This window comes from Felis catus, chromosome C1 (assembly GCF_018350175.1).
Source record: "Felis catus isolate Fca126 chromosome C1, F.catus_Fca126_mat1.0, whole genome shotgun sequence".
Lineage (NCBI taxonomy): Eukaryota > Metazoa > Chordata > Mammalia > Carnivora > Felidae > Felis > Felis catus.
In genome coordinates this window covers 48,932,246-48,953,222 of record NC_058375.1, presented here as the reverse complement: position 1 = coordinate 48,953,222, position 20,977 = coordinate 48,932,246, and the positions used below count along the sequence as shown (strand labels likewise).

At 42.5% G+C, this 20,977-nt stretch overlaps 1 protein-coding gene across 1 annotated transcript in view; it reads left to right on the top strand.

Annotated features, from left to right (window-relative positions):
• Positions 1 to 17,369, top strand: part of CC1H1orf87 (chromosome C1 C1orf87 homolog) — an 80,200-nt gene extending 62,831 nt beyond the window's left edge. Inside the window, 4 exon segments of the mRNA XM_045035929.1 lie at positions 5,016 to 5,095; positions 8,616 to 8,653; positions 8,655 to 8,806; positions 16,928 to 17,369. Of these exon segments, the coding sequence (XP_044891864.1) occupies positions 5,016 to 5,095; positions 8,616 to 8,653; positions 8,655 to 8,806; positions 16,928 to 17,088 (431 nt within the window). The 3' untranslated portion in view covers positions 17,089 to 17,369.
• Positions 17,370 to 20,977: the final 3,608 nt, after the last annotated feature.

Genomic DNA, 20,977 nt, shown 5'->3' with positions numbered 1-20,977 from the left:
TAGTGAACTGGAATATAGTTTGGTAGGAAATACCCATATTGAAGCATGAAGGAGAAATGAGGATAGAACATACAAAAAAGTATGTGAGACATACAGGAAGCAGCAAAAAATCCAGTATACATGTAATGAAGTCACAGAAAGATAGGAGGAAGAGAATAGAGCTGAAGCAATATTTGAAGCAATTATGACTTAGAAATTTCCAGACTTCAAGCCACAGGTCCAAGAAATGCTATGAACTCCCATTAAGACAAATACAGAAGAGCTCAGACCCCTCCAGACATGCTACGGTATGAGGTCTAAAATAGTATTTCACAAAAATGAAGTATACCCAAACCGAATTTCTTCACTATGGAGCCTGTGAGTGAGGATGAGGAAGAAAAAGGAAGCACAGAGCAGGGATATAGCAAAGCTGCTAATGGGGGGGGGGGGGGATTGGAGGGGATGGCTGTAGCCTCAGAGGTTCATTGACCCCCTCAAACGTCTCTTGAAGACCTATCACTCAAGATAACACAGAAAAATGACTAAGAGTTTAATCTCCCTTTTATTATGGAAAAAAATAACCGCAGTAATTCCTACTTAGAACTACTTATAGTTCTAAGAAAAGCCAACTCTGTTGAGACAGTAAAGAGGTTTGGTTTATCTAAATGAAAAGTCTGGCAGCAACAAGAACTATAAGCATGGTTGGATGTAGTCATTTAAACGTTAAAATCCAAGATTTGGTTTCTTTCTGGCTCTCTGCTCTGCTGTACATGGTGCTGGCATCATCTTTAGGCTCTATCTGGTGGTGCCCCAACTACTCCAGGCACTTCTTCTGCAGTAACAAAACAGCTATGACAGCTATGCTCATCACATGTTCACAGCACTCTCTTTTGGCCCATCCTTCCCAGAGGAATTTCGCTGGCTGAAAAACCATAGTGAATGTCTCCACTAGCCTCAGACACTTAGGTTAGATTTTTATGTCCACCTTTGAATCAAGACTGTGATTAGGATAACCATGATAGTCTTCAACTAACCAGAGGCCAAGCTTGGAGTTGGAACTGGGGTCATTCTTACCAAACCACAGCACCAGGATGGGGGAAGAGTGGTGCCCACCAACCAAAATATTGTTGCTATCACTAGAAAGGGATAATGAAGAGAACAATCACCAGAGAAGAAATGAATGATGGAAGCCAAAATAATAATAGTGATAATAAATTCCAGTCACCTGCATGGCCCATGAGGCCCTTCAGTTCTGTTAATACTTAACCCACTTCTCTTCCCTTTCTATCCCACATCAACAAGACCCCCCTCTCAGCTATTGCCTGAATGCACCAAACATTCCTCCCTCCCTTGTGACCTTTTTTGTCTTTATGATAGCTTTCTCCTGAAATGCTCTTTCTGCAGACATTTGCATACCTTTGTCCCTTGTTTCTCAGGACTATTTGAATGTCCCTTCAAGAGGCCTTTGGTGAATTCGCTCCCTAAAATAGCAACTGCCAAGACTTTCCAACCCCATAATTGGCTGCAGTTGTGTTTCTAGCACTTATCACTACTTGACATTATTTTACATATCTATCTGCGTGCCCTCACCACTGGAATGCGCACTCCATGAGAAGATTCTGTCCTGTTCATTGTTGTACCACAGTAAGCATTTAACAATGGCTGTTGAATGAGTGAATGCATTAGAATCCTAGACTTAACGCTACCTCTATTGTCTTAAGCAAGAAACTGAACCTCGTGTTGCCTCAGTCTCCTCCTTGGTAAGATGGAGACAATTTCTACCTTGCAGGGTTATTCTTGAGATTAAGAAAACACGTGAGAAATGTCTGGCATATATTGAGATATCTGACATATATTAGTTTCCTTCTCACAAAAGTTCATTCACTAGGTCCAATGAGGCCAGAAGTCTTTATTTACATCAGTTGTTTTCTCCTGTGGCTTCACTTTAGAATTACCTAGAGAATTCTTTAGAAGTTCTGAGCTGGGTTCTCACCCCTCGAGATTCTGATTTAATTGGTCTGGTGTGCCGTCCAGACACTGGTAATTTTTAAAGCTCCCCAGGTGGCAGCATATTAGCAGCCAACACTGAAGACCACGATTTCAAGTCATTAGTGGAGGGGGGTGGGGGCAGGGAGGGCTGGCTGTGTGACTATCAGAATCCACTGGAAGCCCTGTAAAACCTGGCCCTTCCAACACCTGGAAATCTCTAGAAGCCAGCTTGGCTTATTTCCTCCAGTACAAATCATCAACTGGCAGACTAGACAGATGGTTATTATTTATCCTTCCTGCTGTGTTAGAAAAAAAAAAAATTAGTTCTGCCTCGGGTTTCTCAAACCATTTTTACATGTGCAAACCATTACCTCTTTATATGCTCATAGGTATTAGAAGGGAGAAAGGGAAACTTGAGAGAGACCAGGGAGACTAGCCTGTATTTTCTTCTAATGTAACTTAGAGAAGTGCAGACACCAGAGAGAAACTGGCCTGGAACAAAGACTAGGTTCTAGCTCTTATACTAAAAGGGATAATGTACATGAACAGTGCCCAGAAAATAAACAGTGCCCACATCATAATTAATGCTAAGTCTCGTTTTCTGGGGAAATGAGATTTAAGATCATATAATAATGATAACACGATAACAAATAATAATACCTTGCATGGAGCATCTTCCCCGTGTTAAGTATTTTCTCTCAGTAACTTTTTTCTTTTGAATCGCCACAATATTATTGCAGACCGCTGGTGTCATGTCCTTTCCACAACTGACGTCAGGATCTGAAAGCTTGCGGTTGGTTAAGGGAAGGACCAGGTTTAGCACTCAGGTCTGACACCAAAGTTTATCTTGCCGCCCTTAAGCTACGCACTGCTTCCAGAATCCTTTTAACTCTCAAACTTGATCATTCAGAGTAATTGGAACCTTTTCTCACCGGCAGAAAGCTTTTCTTCCACATACTGGGCGAAATAAGCAGGGGCCAGCGCTACTAGGTGATGATGGGTTCCCATGGCAAATTTTCAGGTGATTAAATCGGATCTGCCTCAAAGGGGCTGCCTGAACTGGCTATCATGATTCTCATTAAGCATCTATTAAGTCTTACTCTAGCATCTGGGTTAGGTACAGGGGAATAAAGAAATGAAGAGAAGAAATTCCTCCTCCCGTAGGACCTGAAAAGGAATTAGAGGAATAGAACTATATATTCAGTGGCTTTATTTCCTAGGCTCCAAATCAGGGCACCTGGTCCTTCATTTAGTCTAACTGAGTACTTATTCTAATGCTGGGTAATGAAGCTTCAGATATCATGAAGTCACCTTACCTTCATCAAGAGACTGAGGGAGAAGATGCGTCATGGCTCACAGGTACAATATTAAAGGTGTAACAAAAGGCTTTTTCATCTGAAATGTAAGTTAATTTACATGAGGATCCCTACGTAGGTGCCGCTATTAGTTAACATTTATTGAGCACTTGCTGTGTGCCAGGAGTTTGCTTTACAGTTTCTTTTCTTTTCTTTTCTTTTCTTTTTATTTTTAAATATGAAACTTATTGTCAAATTGGTTTCCATACAACAGCCAGTGCTCATCCCAACAGGTGCCCTCCTCGATGCCCATCGCCCACCCTCCCCTCCCTCCCACCCCCCATCAACCCTCAGTTTGTTCTCAGTTTTTAAGAGACTTTACAGTTTCTAGTCCGTTTAATCTTCACACTAAACTCTGGGCAGCACTATCCAGCTTTTACAGAAGTGGGGACTGAGACACAGTGGTGACAAGGAACCTGCCCAGGGCCACGCAGCTGATAGAGACAGGAGCCGGGACTCCAACCCAAGGCCAGAGCCTCCACTCTCCACCTTGCTGCGCAATTTGATTGAACCATTTTTGTTGAAAGTAGTGAGACCCCACTCAGGAACAACAGGTATTTGTTAATGGCATATTTGAACAACGCACTAAACATCGAAGCTGAAGTCCCCAGAAATCTGTACTGTGTGGTCGTCGCATGGATTTGTGAAACAAATGAGTGAGTCACCCAGTGTGATGGAAGTGGCTAGTGATGAATGGATGATACACACAATAAGCCTACGAAGATTTCAGCAGAAGAGCCTCATGTCTTTTTCCTGCATCCTAAGGAAATTTCTTCTATTCGTGAAGGCAGCAGCCTGAGCAAGTAGTATCTGGGCAGTGGAACCCCCTGGGTTAGGAATGATGTCCAAACCTCTTCCTGTACAGCACTTCTGAACACTGAAAGGAGCAAGGAAGGCAAAGCTTTTACCGGAGGCTTGAGGCACACACCTGCGTGGAGAGAGGGGCAGAAGTTCCTGCTTCTCTGTAAAGAGGCAGAACCATGGAAGGAGGGCCCTTGCCACTCTCCACGCTGCAAAAGCCCTCCTGATTCAAGGCGGCGCTATGGGCTGTTGTCTCTGCTTATCTGAAGCAATCTGCCCAGCATCACCAGCAGCATCACTTTTACCTGGAAACTCCTATTCACCCCTCAGGTCCCCAGTTTACGTGTACCTTCCTCCAAGGAGCCTTCTCATATCCTCCACCGCTCTCACCGCTACCCCAATATATGTTCAAATATTTTCACATTTTCCTTTGTTGTGTTTCTGGTAGTTTGTAACCGAATAATAACTTGGAGCGTCTGCTTCCCTTTCGTGAGCTCCATCAAGGCAGCTACCGGATCTCTTTTTTTTTTTTTTTTAACGTTTATTTATTTTTGAGACAGAGAGAGACAGAGCATGAACGGGGGAGGGTCAGAGAGAGGGAGACACAGAATCTGAAACAGGCTCCAGGCTCTGAGCTGTCAGCACAGAGCCCGATGCGGGGCTTGAACTCACGGACCGCGAGATCATGACCTGAGCCGAAGTCGGCGGCTTAACTGACTGAGCCACCCAGGTGCCCCTGGATCTCTTTTATCTACCAGTAGATCCCTAGCACCCAACACAGTGTCAACCCCATAACAGAGCTTCAACATTCTCTTTGCCTCTGTAGGTATGTGTATGTACTAAAATGAAGAGGCCAAACTAAACCCTTCGGTTTTTTTCTTTCTTGTCCAGGAAAGAAAGCAAAAGAAACCTCTGCCACTACCATGCAGGCTGAAGCTGCTAAGATATCTCTAGGCAGAACAGAACATATGGTATGCACCTGGCTACCCAGAGCTTGGGGAAGGGCTTCAACGATCCTTGGCCCTCTATTCTCTGATGCTGGGTGGGGCCCTCCCTTCTGGGTTTTTGATTTCCACCCAACACCTTGATGTCAGGCTATCTTTGACTTTGAGACTCTCTTCCAACAGAGGAGGGAGGAAGAACTCTGAGAGCGTAGGTTGGTTCCTGTCCCAGCTGGTACGCACACAGATCTCTCTCAACACGAGGTGAAGGGCCTGCCATCTGCCCCCAAGAAACTGGACTTGTAGCATGGATACAGGTGTCCTTCCAAAGCCTGTGACCAATCCACCAACTGCCATCAAAATAAAAGATGGTTATGAGACCTATTTTAACATCTTAAGTCCAGCTTCCAGAAACTGAGGGTGACCTTTTCCCCAGACATCACATTTTAAAATGTAATGGGCTCTTTGATTTAAAAAAAAAAAATCTGGCAAGCAGTTAAAATCCGCTTTAATATTCCCAGCACTTAGCCAAAAGAAGATGCAGACAGAATTGAAAAACAGCCTGAGTTTTTCTGTTGTTGTTGTTTTTTAAATGCCCGGATTAGAACATAATTCATCTTAAAATGACGGGAGGCCTCTTCATGCACTTCACACTTTGAAATATTTTAGAAAATAGTATCCATTTTGGCAAGCCTCTTGCCACGCAAGAAACAACAGCAAATGCTTTTCTCCTTGAGTGTTAAGTCTGTTGTGAATAAGATTATAAAAAATACACTTTGCTCTTTTATTTTGCCTCTTGTTTGAGGATTTTGCTGCATTTCTGCAATAACTGATTCTTCTCACATTCCTATATAAGCAGCATTCACTGCCCCCATTTTTAGGGAGTGAAATTGAAGCAGAAGTTTGGTAAAGCAAATTTCCTATTTTCCCAGAGAAAATCGTTTCTTCATCCCCTTACTCATTCAGTAAACATGTCTTTAGAACCAAGTATGTGCCAAGCCACTAACAAGACCTTGACGATCCACAAATGACTACCTCACAGACCCGGTCTCTAGAACTCTGGTAGAAGAGAGAGACACTGTAACAATCACAATATCCTGGAATAAGTGCTGGGATGGATAAAGGGGCTACAAAGAATCACCCCTCAATGCACCTGGAGCTTTGGGGAAGGCTTCCCACAAGAAGTGAAATATGTGTTGGGTCTTGAAGGATGCGTAGAAGTCCAACCAATCAAGGCGTGAGTGATAAGAAGGGCTTTTACAACAGAGAGAATAGTATGTATAAAACATAAAGGCATTGTTTTTTTTCTGGATTTATGTGGCTGGAAAAAGATGAGAGAAAAAGATGCATACATAGGGCCGAAAGAAAATAAACAAGGACAAGAACTTGGATGGCCTTATGTGCCAAGTAAGGAATTTGGAATTGATCCTGATAACGTGGGACTAAAACAGTATAGGATGTGTTACTTACTTGTTGGGTTGAGCCTAATTCGGGTCCATACAAATCCCCCCTTTCCCTGCCTTTAGTGGTCAAGAGACTGTTGAACTATCTGAAGAAATACAAAGTTATTTTAAACCAGTTTCTCAGATCCAATGACCTCTTTGAATTCTCTACAATCATCCACCAAACTCTATGCATGTGTGCCTTTAGCTGGGTAGATTATCTAAAGTGTTCATCAGATTTCTAAAGTGGTCCAAGGCTCTAAAAAGTAGAGTCCTGTTTATTTACTTCATGAAAACTTTCAGCTGTTTCTTAACACTGATTTTATCGGGCAGTGGCTACCGCTTAGCCCTCTGCCATCTTCCTCCTGCGAGGCGCCAGCCTGGATTCCTGCGGTCCCCTCTCCCCTTTCCTCCCTCACCCCCTTCCTCTCCGTGGCTCCACCAGGCACTCAGAGCTTTCTGAAGAGAAATGAGCACCGGTCAGAAATATATATATATATATATATATATATATATATATATATATATATATATCAAAGAGGAATTCTTTTATATTAATCTCTTAAAATTTGCTGGTTGCTGGTCATCCATATGGGTTCAATTTCATATAGCATTCTATTATTTCAAACAAACCAATTCTTCATATTCCCCAGCAGCAGCTTAATCCATGTTTGTTAACAAACTCAAAACTTGGTTCCTTACTGCAATTTTTATTTTTTAGAGCTTTGGGATTTTCACGACTTGTATATGAGAAGTTTGAGACAAAGGTACAAAACTGGAGAAATTCAGATACTTGAAAATTGGGGGAAGCACAGATATTATACCAAAGGTAGAGGAATGATTCTATGGCAAATTAGTTGAGATTATTTGGATTGCAATTAATAGAACCAACTCTAACAACGAAATATACTGGAAGGGTAAACAAGCATATTATGCTGCCTAAGGATAGAACTGTAACAGTGTGCCCAATTCAGGGACTTGGACATCATGTCTTCCTCTATTTTTTTCTCTTCTCTCTGCCATCAACTTCCTACCCTCTGTCTATCTATCCTTCTGTCTAACTATCCATTTATCTGTCTTTCTCAACAGACCATCTTTTTTGCATTTCCAATACACTGAGTGGAAAATCTGCTGTAGTTCCTACCTCCCACACGGAATGACTCTGTTTTTCTATCCCTCTGTCTTTAGCTCTCACAAATAGTTCCCCAGTCACTGGAAAGTGTGTTTATTGGCCCATTTTGCATTAGATGCCTCGTCCTGCACCATGCATGTAGATACATGGTAATTCTCTCCACAACCATGTAGATAGACAAGATGGGCAATTCCTGGAAAAGTGGGGTTGATCAGATGAAACAATAGATGCCCACTCTCTCTCTTCATGATAAGTGACACAATGTCTTACATGGCATGGCGGGGACTCATTTGTCTACCTGTTCTAAAGGCATCTCTATTTTGTGCAGGGCGCGGGGTTAGAACACCACAATGAGCTGGACATGACCTCTGCACCCTCCTCCTAGTTTTGTGTCTACCGTTGACTGTCTGATCTTAGTAAGTCACTTCTATTCCCTGGGCTGCTGCTTCCTTTCTTAAATGAATAGGACAGACAGATCGCAGAGGTGATTTATGCTTTGTTAAAATGAGCCCAGGAGCCTAAGATCATATCAGTGTGGTTTCAATCACTTTTCATCAAGAATCTCACACTCATGACGCAGAAGTTTTCCCACCAAGAAATTATAAGCATTGCCTGAAGCCCATCCCCTCGTGTAACCCCGCTAGTATAAAATAGAGTAGGATGTCATGAAATGTCTCAGTTACAAAAACCTTTGTTTTGCGTAAATCAGAAATGTAAACTGAATGAAAGTCATGATTTCACTCTTCTCTTAAAACATACACACACACACACGCACTCAACATAGTAGTTTATATCCAGCAAGAATTGGCAGATATGGTCCTATGGCACTGAGGATTTGAAACACATCCTCTAGCTTTACAAAGCCAGACCTTGCAATAAATCTTGCTAGCTGTGTGGCCTCATCTTTGGCCAAGAGACTGGAGGAGCTCTTTGTGGTGAATGTATTGCCAGTGAGATGCCTGTGTTGTTTTGGTAGAAAATTCCAGAAGAGGAGCTACAACCAGACTTCAGCCCCCAAAGATCCCCTGAAAGCTTTGAAGGTCAGGCCAATCTCACAGCCTTTCGTGACTCCAATGATGAAGAACGAGCCTGAAGAATATGAGACATGGACTGACAGGTTCAGGAAGCTGGAAAATGCCCTCTACCTGTGTGACCTGACTAATACAGGTGAAGTGGGACGCTTACAGTGGATACACCTTTCTATTTGTGTTCTAGTCTGGAAGTGGACACCTCCTTCTCTCTCACTTCTTACCAAGTACAGTTTGCATAGAAACCACGTGCACTGGCACTGGGATCACCAGCAGGAAATACAAAGATGAATCAGAATCAGACGTGAATCACCCACCAGTTTGCTTACAGTTTCTTGTGTCTTTGATCCTCCTCCATCAACTCCTGGAGTCCAACCCATAATCCAATCTTGTAAACTCCTGACTGAAACCTTCAGCGTGCCCACTGGCAGGCTGAACTCCAAACTCCTTAGCAAGGCAAAAGCTGGTTCTGTCCACCTGACCAGTCTCTTCTCCTTCAACTCATTATTCTCTCAGCATATCCTACCCTGTCATAATGAAGAACTTGTCTTCCTCAAACACGCTATGCTTTCCCCTGTGGCTGCTCTTTTTCTAACCCTATGCCCAGTCTGAGCTGTCCACCTCTCTTCTTCCTACCTTACCTACTGCCAACTCCTCATCTTGTCCGCCTGGCTAGCTCATGCCTAAACATGTTTTATGTTAGAACTCAGGCTTTACTCCTCTGAGACTCCCGGGATTTCCCCAAGAAAGATCTAGGCCAACCTTTATCTGGCCTCCTAGACTTCTTTAACAACCATTATCCTGTTTGATATATTGTATTTTTTTTATCTGGAGACTTACTACAATATCACCAGTAGACTATATTCCTTTTTTAGCTCTAGTACCTTGCATAATTCTATTCAACTTTTTAATTTTTTTAAATGTTTATTTATTTTTGAGAGACAGAGCATGAGTGGGGAAGGGGCAGAGAGAGGGAGACACAGAATCTGAAGCAGGGTCCAGGCTTTGAGCTGTCAGCACAGAGCCCGACGAGGGGCTCAAACCCCGCAAAATGCAAGATCATGACATGAGCTGAAGCCGGACACTTAACCAACTGAGCCACCCAGGCACCCTTATTCAACTTTTTTTTTTTTTTGAGGGAACAAATAAATGAATATAAATACATAAATAAATCCAAGATGGAAGGTGATAAATACCATTACAGTGTGCTGTGTCAGCATTCAGAGAAAGGCAAATTCCTTCCTAGTGAGGTGATCCGGGAAGGTAATGCTAGTGTGAAATTAACCGTTAAGGATAAAGCACAGTTTACGTACAAAGGAATGAAATAGACTTTTCTGGCAAAAGTGCGAGTTACCCAAGCAAAGCGTTATATGTGAAGCTCAGTGTCAGAAGTTTGGGTTGGAAAAAAGACAAGGGCTATTAAGAAGAATGTTACATGATAAAGGTAGAAAATATAAGATTCTAGCTCCAAGAAGATCTTAGACGCCAGACCAAGGAATTTGGATTTAGATCAAAGGGAATGAATAGCACTGAGAGTTTCTAAGCAGAGAACTGGTATGATGAAGTCGTATCTCAGAAAGACCCTCAATGGCTACGTGCAGATTTGAGGAGAAACTAAAAGCAGGGAAAGGAGAAAGGAGGCTATTGCAATGTCCTAGTGAAAATGAAGGCCAGGTCAAGGTCAGAAGCCTGGAGAATGGAAAAGAGGGAGCAGATAGAAAAGCACCTGGACTGAAATCATTGTACTTAATTACATTCTGTGTTCATGATGAGTTAGCATATTATATGTGGAGCCTAAAGATATGGAGCTCAGGGGCGCCTGGGTGGCTCAGTCGGTTGAGCGTCCGACATCAGCTCAGGTCATGATCTCACAGTTTGTGAGTTTGAGCCCTGCATCGGGCTCTGTGCTGACACCTCGGAGCCTGGAGCCTGCTTCAGATCCTGTGTCTCCCTCTCTCTCTGCCCCTTCCCTGCTCATACTCTGTCTCTCTCAAAAATGAACAAACGTTGGGGCGCCTGGGTGGCGCAGTCGGTTAAGCGTCCGACTTTAGCCAGGTCACGATCTCGCGGTCCGTGAGTTCGAGCCCCGCGTCAGGCTCTGGGCTGATGGCTCGGATCCTGGAGACTGTTTCCGATTCTGTGTCTCCCTCTCTCTCTGCCCCTCCCCCGTTCATGCTCTGTCTCTCTCTGTCCCAAAAATAAATAAAAAACATTGATAAAAAAAATTTTTTTTCAAAAATGAACAAACGTTAAAAAAAATTAAAAAAAAAAAAGATATGGAGCTCAGAGAAGTAGAGAGCAGAACGGTGGTTACCAGGCAAAATGGGAGATGTTGATCAAAGGGTACACACTTTGAGTTATAAGATGAATGAGTTCCAAGGATTTGATGTTCTGCATGAGGACCCTAGCTAACAATGCTGTGTTGTATACTTGAGAGTTGCTGTGAGAGTAGAGCTTTAATATGCTCACCACCACAGTAACAACCACAATAAAATGGTAATTGTGTGTGATAAAGGATACGTTAACTGACTTTAAGGTGGTAAATATTTCCCAATAGATACATGTATCACATCATCATATTGTACACTTTAAACTTATACAATGGTAGGGGTGCCTGGGTGGCTCAGTCAGTTAAACGTCCGACTTCAGCTCAGGTCATGATCTCGCAGTCCGTGAGTTTGAGCCCCGCGTCAGGCTCTGTGCTAACACCTCAGAGCCTGGAGCTCAGATTCTGTGCCTCCCTCTCTCTCTGCTCCTCCGCCGTTCATGCTCTGTCTCTCTCTGTCTCAAAAATAAACAAACGTTCAAAAAATTAAACTTATACAATGGTATATGTCAATTATATCTCAACAAAAGAAATGGCAGATGCATTAGTACTCTCTAGAAGTAATCGTGTAACAGTAGCCATGCGTGTATTTTCATTCACTGTGTGTTCTTGTTTCATTTTGTTTTGAATTTCCAAATCACTTAACTCTAGACCACATAAAGTGTAATTACCATATAATACCCAAGGACTTCAAAGAATTCTACCAAAGAGAGGGGGAGAAAAAAAATTAATGAAAAACTAATCTAGCTGAATTAGAAAATCATTTATTAAACGTGTTATCAGCCCAGCACTTTGTTAGAGGCTGGACCAGAAGGAAAACCAGAAAGGATAAGACACGGTATCTGGGGGCAACTCAGTGGCTCAGTAGGTTAAGTGGCCAACTTCAGTTTAGGTTACGATCTCACAGTTTTTGAGTTCTAGCCCTGCATCAGGCTCTGTGCTGACAGCTCAGAACCTGGAGCCTGCTTCTGATTCTGTGTCTCCGTCTTTCTCTGCTCTTCCTCCAGCCTGCCAATCTCTCTCTCTCTCTCTCTGTCTCTGTCTCTCTCTCTCTCAAAAATAAATAAACATTAAAAAAAAAAGACATGGTCTCTGGCCTCAAGGAGATTTTAGGTCTGACACCAAGACTAAGAATAGTTAAATGCTGAAAAACAAACATTTTCAAGGACAACATATAGTAAAGCATCATAATTGAAGACACAAGAGTTAGAGTCCAAGGAAAAGAGAGAAGAGATGAAAAGAAGCTCATCATCTAATGTGAGCTGAGTATTCAGAGAGGGTTCCATGGAAGAGAGAGCTTGAGTGAGCCTCCCAGAGAGAGAAGCTTTAGATAACTGGGGAGGATGCTCTGAGTTGAAACCATCTTCCACAAAGCTTAGAAGATTTCTATTGGATTGGATAGTGAAGTTGAAACCCTACTGTGAATCCCAAGTCCTAGGATAATCCTCTACCCAGTGTCCACCAAATGTTCAACCAGAGCAGAGCACAAGAAAAGCTAAGATGGATAATTTATAAATGATATTGGAGAAAAGGAGATTAAAAGGCTACTGAAAGGGTGCCTGGGTGGCTCAGCTAGTTAAGCTCTTGACTTCAGCTCAGGTCATGATCTCATGGTCGGTGAGTTCAAGTCCCGCATTGGGCTCTGTGCTGACAGTGTGGAGCCTGCTTGGGATTCTGTCTCCCTCTCTCTCTGCCCCTCCCCTGCTTGCTCTCTATCTCTCTCTCAAAATAAATAAAAATACATTTTTTAAAAAAAGCCATTACTGAAATAATCATGAGCCTAGGTATTCATAACTAGAGTGGTGATGGGGTTACAAACAAAAATAAACAAACAAAAAAACATCAGGTGGAGAGAGAAGACATTTCTAAAGAAACAAATGCTAAGTTGCAGTGATGGATGATGGATCATAAACTCGGTTGCTAAAAGACTCCCCAATGGCTGGGACCTTTCTCATACTTCTGAACTCTTCTGAGGAAAAACAGAGTTTTGTTGACTTTGGAGGCAGACTCCAGCAGATTTGAAATGCCTCTCTCATGGCCTCTTCACTATTTATGCCTGTTTTCTCTGTTTCTATGAAATTCATTAGTTCCTTGTCAGCCAGGGAATGTGTCAGCCTGATCTGGGAACATCTAAAACTATCTTTAATGAGGAAAGAGGATTAACTGAGGTCATTTCATTGGTTTATTAACCACAGTATTTAGCTGACCACCACAGCCTCAATCTAGACACTGAGCAGATGATACCTACTTTGCCTATTGATGAATCAGTGTTCTTTATTATGTGCAAGGAAATATGTAGGCCAGGGTGTTCTTCATTCAGGGTGAAGACAGACCATCCATCATCAAATTAGTGTTTCTGGGAACCTACTTTGTGCTTATTTTCTAACAGGGGTTGTCAAGAAAATATCCTTGAAGAGGAAGAATAAGAAATGACTGTGAATAACTGGTCGTGTTTTCTAAAGAAAAAAGGGTGGTAGGGATAAATGTTTGAGTGAATGGTAGATTTGGAATTTTCCCAATGAACTGAAGGCTAGATAGAAAACGTTTTCACGTTCAAGGAGGCAGAATGCAATGAGAGACCTCAAGGACATTCTTTGCATGAGTCTGGACTTTGCACGCACTGAATCACTAACTCCTCACATCAACCACATGCTGAAGGCATTAATGTCCTTATTTGCGGAGGAAAAAGCCAACCTCAAAGTGGTAAAAGAATAGCCAGTGGGGAGTTGAGCCATAATTCAAACCCAGTTCTATTGGACTTCCCACTACACTAAACTCCCATGACACACCAGAAAGAACATGAGGTTTTGCTTGTTGCTTTGTTGGTTGTTTCTTTGTTTGTTTTTACCAGAAGACTTAGATTCAACTCCAGATTTTACTAATTGCTGCGCCCTGAAAGCCAGTATGTGTATGTGTGTGTGTATATATATATGTATATATATATGTATATATATATGTATATATATATATGTATATATATATATATATATACATATATATATATATATATCCTCTGAGCCTGTTTCTTTATCTATAAACTAAGACTGTTAATAATAAAACATACCTCGGGACGCCTGGGTGGCTCAGTCGGTTGACCGTCCGACTTCACCTCAGGTCATGATCTCACAGTTCGTGAGTTTGAGCCCTGCGTCGGGCTCTGTGCTGACAGCTCGGGACCTGGAGCCTGCTTTGGATTCTGTGTCTCCCTCTCTCTCTGCTCCTCTCCTGCTCACACTCTATTTCTCTCTCAGAAATAAATAATGATTTTTAAAGATTAAAAAAAATAAAATAATAAAACATACCTCCCCAGATTTGAGAAAGGATCAAATTACATTTGAGAGTTCTTTGTCAACTGTAGAATAAAGTAGATGTTAAAGGAAGTCTTATTATTTCTTTTATTTTGGTTCTGGTGGGACAAGAACAGGTTTTCAACCCTAAGATAGATTGTAAGGGTTATTTTATGCAGCTGTCCTAGGCATCCCCTAATGACAGTAAATTAGACAGATACAAATTCCAGTCAATGGACTCTTGTTTGACACTAGGAATCTTCTACCAATGGTAAAGCTCAGAAGATAGCAGAAAATGTCCCCATGCACACCAGTGGTGATTTCTAGATGTATTTTTTAACATTACTTTAAAAAAAATTTTTTTTAACATTTACTCGTTTTTGAGAGTGAGAGAGACAGAGCATGAGCAGGGGAGGGGCAGAGAGAGAGGGAGACTCAGAATCCGAAGCAGGTTCCAGGCTCCGAGCTGTCAGCACAGGGCCCAACGCGGGGCTTGAACTCACGAACTGTGAGATCATGACCTGAGCTGAAGTCAGACGCTTAACCGACTGAGCCACCCAGGCACCCCTTAACATTACTTTTAATTTGTGATTAAAATATAAACTAAATTGTGTATTTTTAAAATTTTTTTATTAAGATACATTCTTATATATTTCAAATAATGTTGATGATATAACTATTATAATCATCTTATAATTCTTGCATTAATGAGTGATTAATAGTTCTGGGCACCGTTCTAAGCTTTCATTATTTTACTGGTTTTTACACAATTTAATTATCCCTATTTTAAAGTTGAGGAAACTGAGGCTCAAAAAGTTAAAATACCTTCCCCGGCCAGACACTTATTCCAAAGTCCATGACTAATAATTCCAGAGGCAGAATATGAGGAAATGTCTTGAGGGATCCAACCTAGACCAGACCAAGAACAGCCACCCAATCCAGAGAACTGCAAAGATGCAATTGGCCAACTCAAAATTATTTCTGCCAAGATCAACATTCTAATAGAAGAGATAGACAATAAACAAACGGAGAGAGGATGGGACAGGACAGGACAGAACCAAACAGAATGAATAGAATAAATCACATTAGGACCTGTCTATTGTCCACTGCTAAGAAGAGCCATCAGGGAGCGGTTCAGAGGAAAGCATCATGCTCAGTGGTCTTTGCTCATTTAAATATAAATAATACTTGGGGCGCCTGGGTGGCTCAGTGGGTTCAGAGTCAGACTTCGGCTCAGGTCATGATCTTGAGGTCCATGAGTTCGAGCCCCATGTCGGGCTCTGTGCTGACAGCTCAGAGCCTGAAGCCTGCTTTGGATTTTGTGTCCCTCCCACCCGTCTCTGTCCCTCGCCTGCTCATGCTCTCTTTCTCTCTTAAAAATAATAAACATTAAAAAAATACATATGAATACTACTTGGCAGCTTCAACAGAGATGACAGGTATCCAGCAGACACAAACTCTAATGGGCTGGTAGTGATGTTTACAACATGACCCAGGGACCATCTCTGGCCTCTTTGAGGAAGAATCCACAATCGCTACCACAGCCCACACCAGTAGAGAAGAATAGAAGAACAACATGCATGAGATGCATCTTTAATCCCTATAAAAGATATTTAAAAGCTTTTCCTGACACCAGTGGTGTAGATCCCCCAAATTCAAGGAACATATTTAGGAAACAATCTGAGCCTCACTTAAAATAATCTCTTCTTCCTTACTCTATAATGTAGTGTAGTGGTTAAATGCATGGTTTTAAGCAACCCTGGGCAAGTGACTTACCATCTCTATGCCTCAGTTTCTTCTTCTGTAAAATGGGCTGTTGTGAGCATTAAATGAATTGCTACTGGTAAAATGTTTGGAGGCGTGCCTGAAACATGATAAATGGTGTGTGTGTGTGTGTGTGTGTGTGTGCGTGCGCGCGTGCTTGTGTGTGATTATTGTTATTGTTGCATTCTAGTTAATTTTTTGCATATCTGACTGTCTCAACTGGATCTCCCTGAGGTAAAAAGGTCACTTCTCTAAATCTTCTATATTCCCAAGCGCATATCTGTATCTGACATATATGAGCTCACAATTAGGAGCTCATAAGTGAGTTCTTGATCTTTGCTGATGCTCTGTTCTACCTTTAAAACTCCTCTCTGCAACCACCAACGTCCACCTACCCTTAACATGGAAAGCACCTTGGCATTGATACATATAACACGTAAGTACCAGAGCACATCCTGTGATGATAAGCACTACCATCTCAACTATACAGATTTAGACTCTGAGCCTTGAGAAACGTGATGCTTTACCTGTAATCACACAGCAAGCTGGAGGGAGTCACAGCAAATACATTTCCAGAAAAGCATCAAAATGGGCTGTTTGAAACCTGCCTGTTTAGGAACGTGTTTGGCTACTTCCATAAGATAAAAATAAACCAGAAAAATTAGAAATCGATTTTCGCAGGCACTCCACCTGTTTTAAAAATTGGCTTTTAAAGTGTTATGGCCCCAAAGAACAAGCTTAAATTGCTTTAGGAAGCCTAAAGTGTCAAAATATTAGCATTTTGTTTTTACACGGAAGTCATTTGAGCTAATAGATTTGTTTTCTCTTTTTCGTTTTTTCTTTCTTCTTTTCAAAACCTACCACCCACCCAACCCAATCGCAGGAGTCCTGGAAAAGGAACGGGCCAGACGCCTCATTCACAACTACAATCTCATTTACAACCTGTCCCTGAGCCCTCGGAAAATCGACCAAGCCTTGAGGAGATTCCGTGCAGGAGAAAATATGCTCTTGGAGCCAACACTCCAGTACTTAAAGGAGCTATGATAACAAACCCATATTGTGAGAACAGATGTTTCCTTTTTCTTCCTTTCTACCCAGACACGTGTTTCTCCCCAGCCCATGCATAGTGGTGGAGACACTGTCACAGAGTCAAGGCCGATGCAGCAACTGAAGATGCTTTGGACTTGGGCTTCATTTCTAGCTATGATACTCCCTGATAGGCAGCTCAGAGTGACCCGAGAAAACCAGGTTTCCTCTCCTGAGGTGGCAAGAACCCAATTTCTTAAAACCCCCTTTTATTCCAATAAAGCTCCTTATGAACATTACACGATTTTTTTTTCTACCTTGCTGAGGAAACTTTGCTTTTGCAAACCCTGCAATTCCATAGAGTAAAAAATATGGTAGACATTGTTGTCAATTCCCTCAAATGCCTGTCACATAAGAGACCTAACTATATCATTTTTGGATGTGTGATCCGCCTCTAGTCACTGTTCTAGGAAGGATTTCCACATTATAAGAAAAATAAAATTATTAACAATATGTTAATACTAAGGGTAGGAGCAGAATTCCAAGCAAGGTTTTCTGAACAAGTGAGATATTTTCTCTAGTACAAAAGTAGATGCTGTTACACTGTCCTTTTCCCAGAGTATAGGATAGAAGTTTCAATGAGTGACAAAGGGTTCTGAACTAAGTAACATCTTCTTTGCTCCCTCTGGCAGGAAAATCAAGCAAAAGTTTCCACCAGTCCCCATAGTTCTTCTAACTTTGCACCTCCCCCAGAACACACACACACACATCACACCACACAGGTAGCATGAGCTCACCGAAGGAATGCTAGCCTAGGACTTCAGAGACAAATGTGTTCCCAGAACCATCATTAACGTTGCGTGACCTGGATTCTGTTTTTCAAAACTGTGCAGGAGACAGGATGCAGGAGTTAGGTCAAGGGGAAAAGTAAAAAAGATCCCTGAGTATCCCTTTTTATCCGTTTTATACGGGGGGGGGGGGGGGTGGAATGTCTCATAAAGTCTTACAAACAAGATCTTAAGAATAAAATAGTTTTGATTCACTAACATAAATGATCTCTAAGGGCTTCAAGTGTGAGCCTGCTTTAGTTTTTATAATCCTTGAGTAACCTCCAAAAATGCCTCTTAAAGCAGACTGGACCACCTCTCTAACATTCTAGAACCCTTGGACCCACTAGCCTTTTAGGTCAGAGAAGTAAGCAAACAAACATGGCTTTCTCAGACTACCAAAATGCCAAATAGGGAAAGTTAGAATATTAGATCAGACAATTCAGTATACGTTGGGCAGCTAATGTGTGCTGGGACCTGGAAATATTTTGTTTCATCCATCACTGACAACTCAATATGGCAGGTTTTACAACTCCATTTCACAGATGAAGAGAGAGAGGCTCAAAGAAGTAAAGGGTAGAAGAGTTATTGAGACTGCTTGCCTGTTGATAATTGGCCAGAGGGATAGAGCCTTCTGGAGAACACTAAGAATGCCCTTTCCACTCTACATCTCTGTGGGGAAATGAACTGGAGAGAGGGCTGGATGAAGGGAGGCCCTAAACATGAGGGCAGGATTATTAGACTCAATCGCGGGGTCCTGAAGAGCAGTGATCCTGCCCTACCCAATTCTTTGTGTGTGACATCTAGACTAGCTCCTCAGGAATAGCCTCAGCACCCAGCAACTCACACAGCTGGAGGGGACTCCGTGGACCTGGAATGCAGCAGAAAGGTGCCCCAGGGCTATGTGCATACCTTGTACTCCTGTAGAGCTCACTGACGGAACTTCTATAAGTGGGTAGCAATGGCCAGATCTGGATCCACAATCACCCCACCGCCACTACCCACCCTTCAATAGAGAGCAGAAAAAGAATAGGCTTTAAATCAGCCAAAATCCATCTCCGTCACTTAGTAGGTGGTAGCTTTAGAAAGTTTTTAATCTCCTTGAGCTTCAGTTCCTTCAACTGTAAGACAGGAATAATAAAAACACTGAGTGTTTCACAGAAGTGTTATAAACGCTGAGAGTCATGTCATTTGGACAGTTCCTTGCACGTAGCAGAGATGGACCTTTCTTACGTCCCTTCCCTTAGCTGCTGAGCATCAGGATGCTTGAACAACCGACTCTGTGACATGACACAGGGACATAACATTACCCCTATAGCAAAAACAAATTTTGAGACAGATCTGCCTTCTAGAACCAGGGGACAATTGTTTCTGGACCATCTCTTGTCTGGAATTGTCCACTACTTTACCCCAAGGTGTGTGTGTGCGCACGTGCGCGAATTTGCAAGACTTCCACTTTGCAAAAGCAAATACTCACTAGGTTTTCTCGGAGTAAACATTAAAAGAAGCAAAATTCAACTCAATTCATAGAGAAAAGTTAAGATATCAAGGTGACAGTGTGACAGCAGATGTCAAATGAGGCCTTGCCATGAGGCAAACCATTGAACACAAACAGGAAAATGCTATGAGGTCATTATGTGTTAGAATATTGGTTTGACCTCTGTGCTAGGACTTCCCCATGGTTTACTTATGGAAAATCTGTTACCTTTCTCTCTTTTTTCCCCCTTAAGGTCAGTGATGTTTTGTATACTCCCCGTGACTGTGAACTTCTAACCCTGGGTAGAGAAACTCTGCTGTCTGTGGTCTTGACCAGCTTTCTCTAGCAGAACCTTTTCTACATGGGTGTCTGTGTGCAGTGGCCTGGTTAAACTCCAGTATGCCCTGGAGAGACTCTAGGTCAACTGTATCTGCCCCAACTGTCTGAAAGCCTTAGCTTCTAAAATGGGTCACTGAAGACACGATAGAAGCTGAATCTCACCAGTTGGACAGATTCCTTCACAGATGTGTGACCCTGAGCAATTCACTATCTCCCTCACAGAGTCATTCATGTTAAAGGAGATAATGGTACAAATTGCCCAGCTCTGTATCTGTCACATAGACATGCTCCGTAAGGGAAAACTGGTTTCCTATCTTATTCTTATACAGTATTTCCATTTACCCCATTCAATGGACCAAACCATTAAATTCCTTTTCCAAGTACAGACCACTTCCAAGCCAACAGGTGGCTCCTTGATTGTGTGGTCCTGGAAGGCAGAGACCGTGCCCTACACATTCTTATTCTTGATTCTTCCACCTGCCCTGACTCCTCATAGTAACCTAACTATGCTGGCATTAGTACTATGCCCATTGTGCAGATAAGAAACTGAGACTCATGGTGGTAAAAGGTGCTTTCCTAAGGACCAACAGCTAGTGAGTGACTGAGTCAGGATTAGAATCCAGTGCACAACTTCAAGCCCAACAGTGCCTTGCAGGTCACCATTAGAGCGAATTTTCTCTAGTATGTGTGGTCTGTCTCCCCAGCAAGTCTGGAGGTCACTTCCAGAAAGGGCTAAGGTCTTCCTCACCTTCGTCTCCAGCACAGAACCCAGATTCACCCCCAGGTGGGCACCTGGAAAACGTTTGTAGAATGGAGCCCCCGCATGAAACGTTTGAAGCCCTGGGGCTTTCTGCCCTCTTCCAGCTCTGCCAGCTTCATCACTGCCTTTTGGGGACTGAAATGAAGGGTGTTTTCAGGACTCTTGGCATCCTGTGTTCACACAAGCAGAAACACAACTGTATAGATCACGCAATCCAAAGAGTTTGCTAAGTGCTAGCTGACTCTTCAGAGGAATTTCCCAAGATCGTTAAGAGAAACAATACGGGGTTTGATATTCTAATTGGGATCAGCAACTGGACGGCTTTGGAGCTGGCCAGAGAACTGTGAAGCTCTGCAAACAAATGCTGGCCTTTCTTCTCTTTCTCTCCTTGCCTCCCCCTTCGTTAGAGCCTCTCAGCTACAGTTCCAACGCTCCTTAGCAACAAAGGCCGGGGTTCCCAGAGCTGGGGGGCCTCAGGAATGCCAGCCACTCCTCTCATTAGCA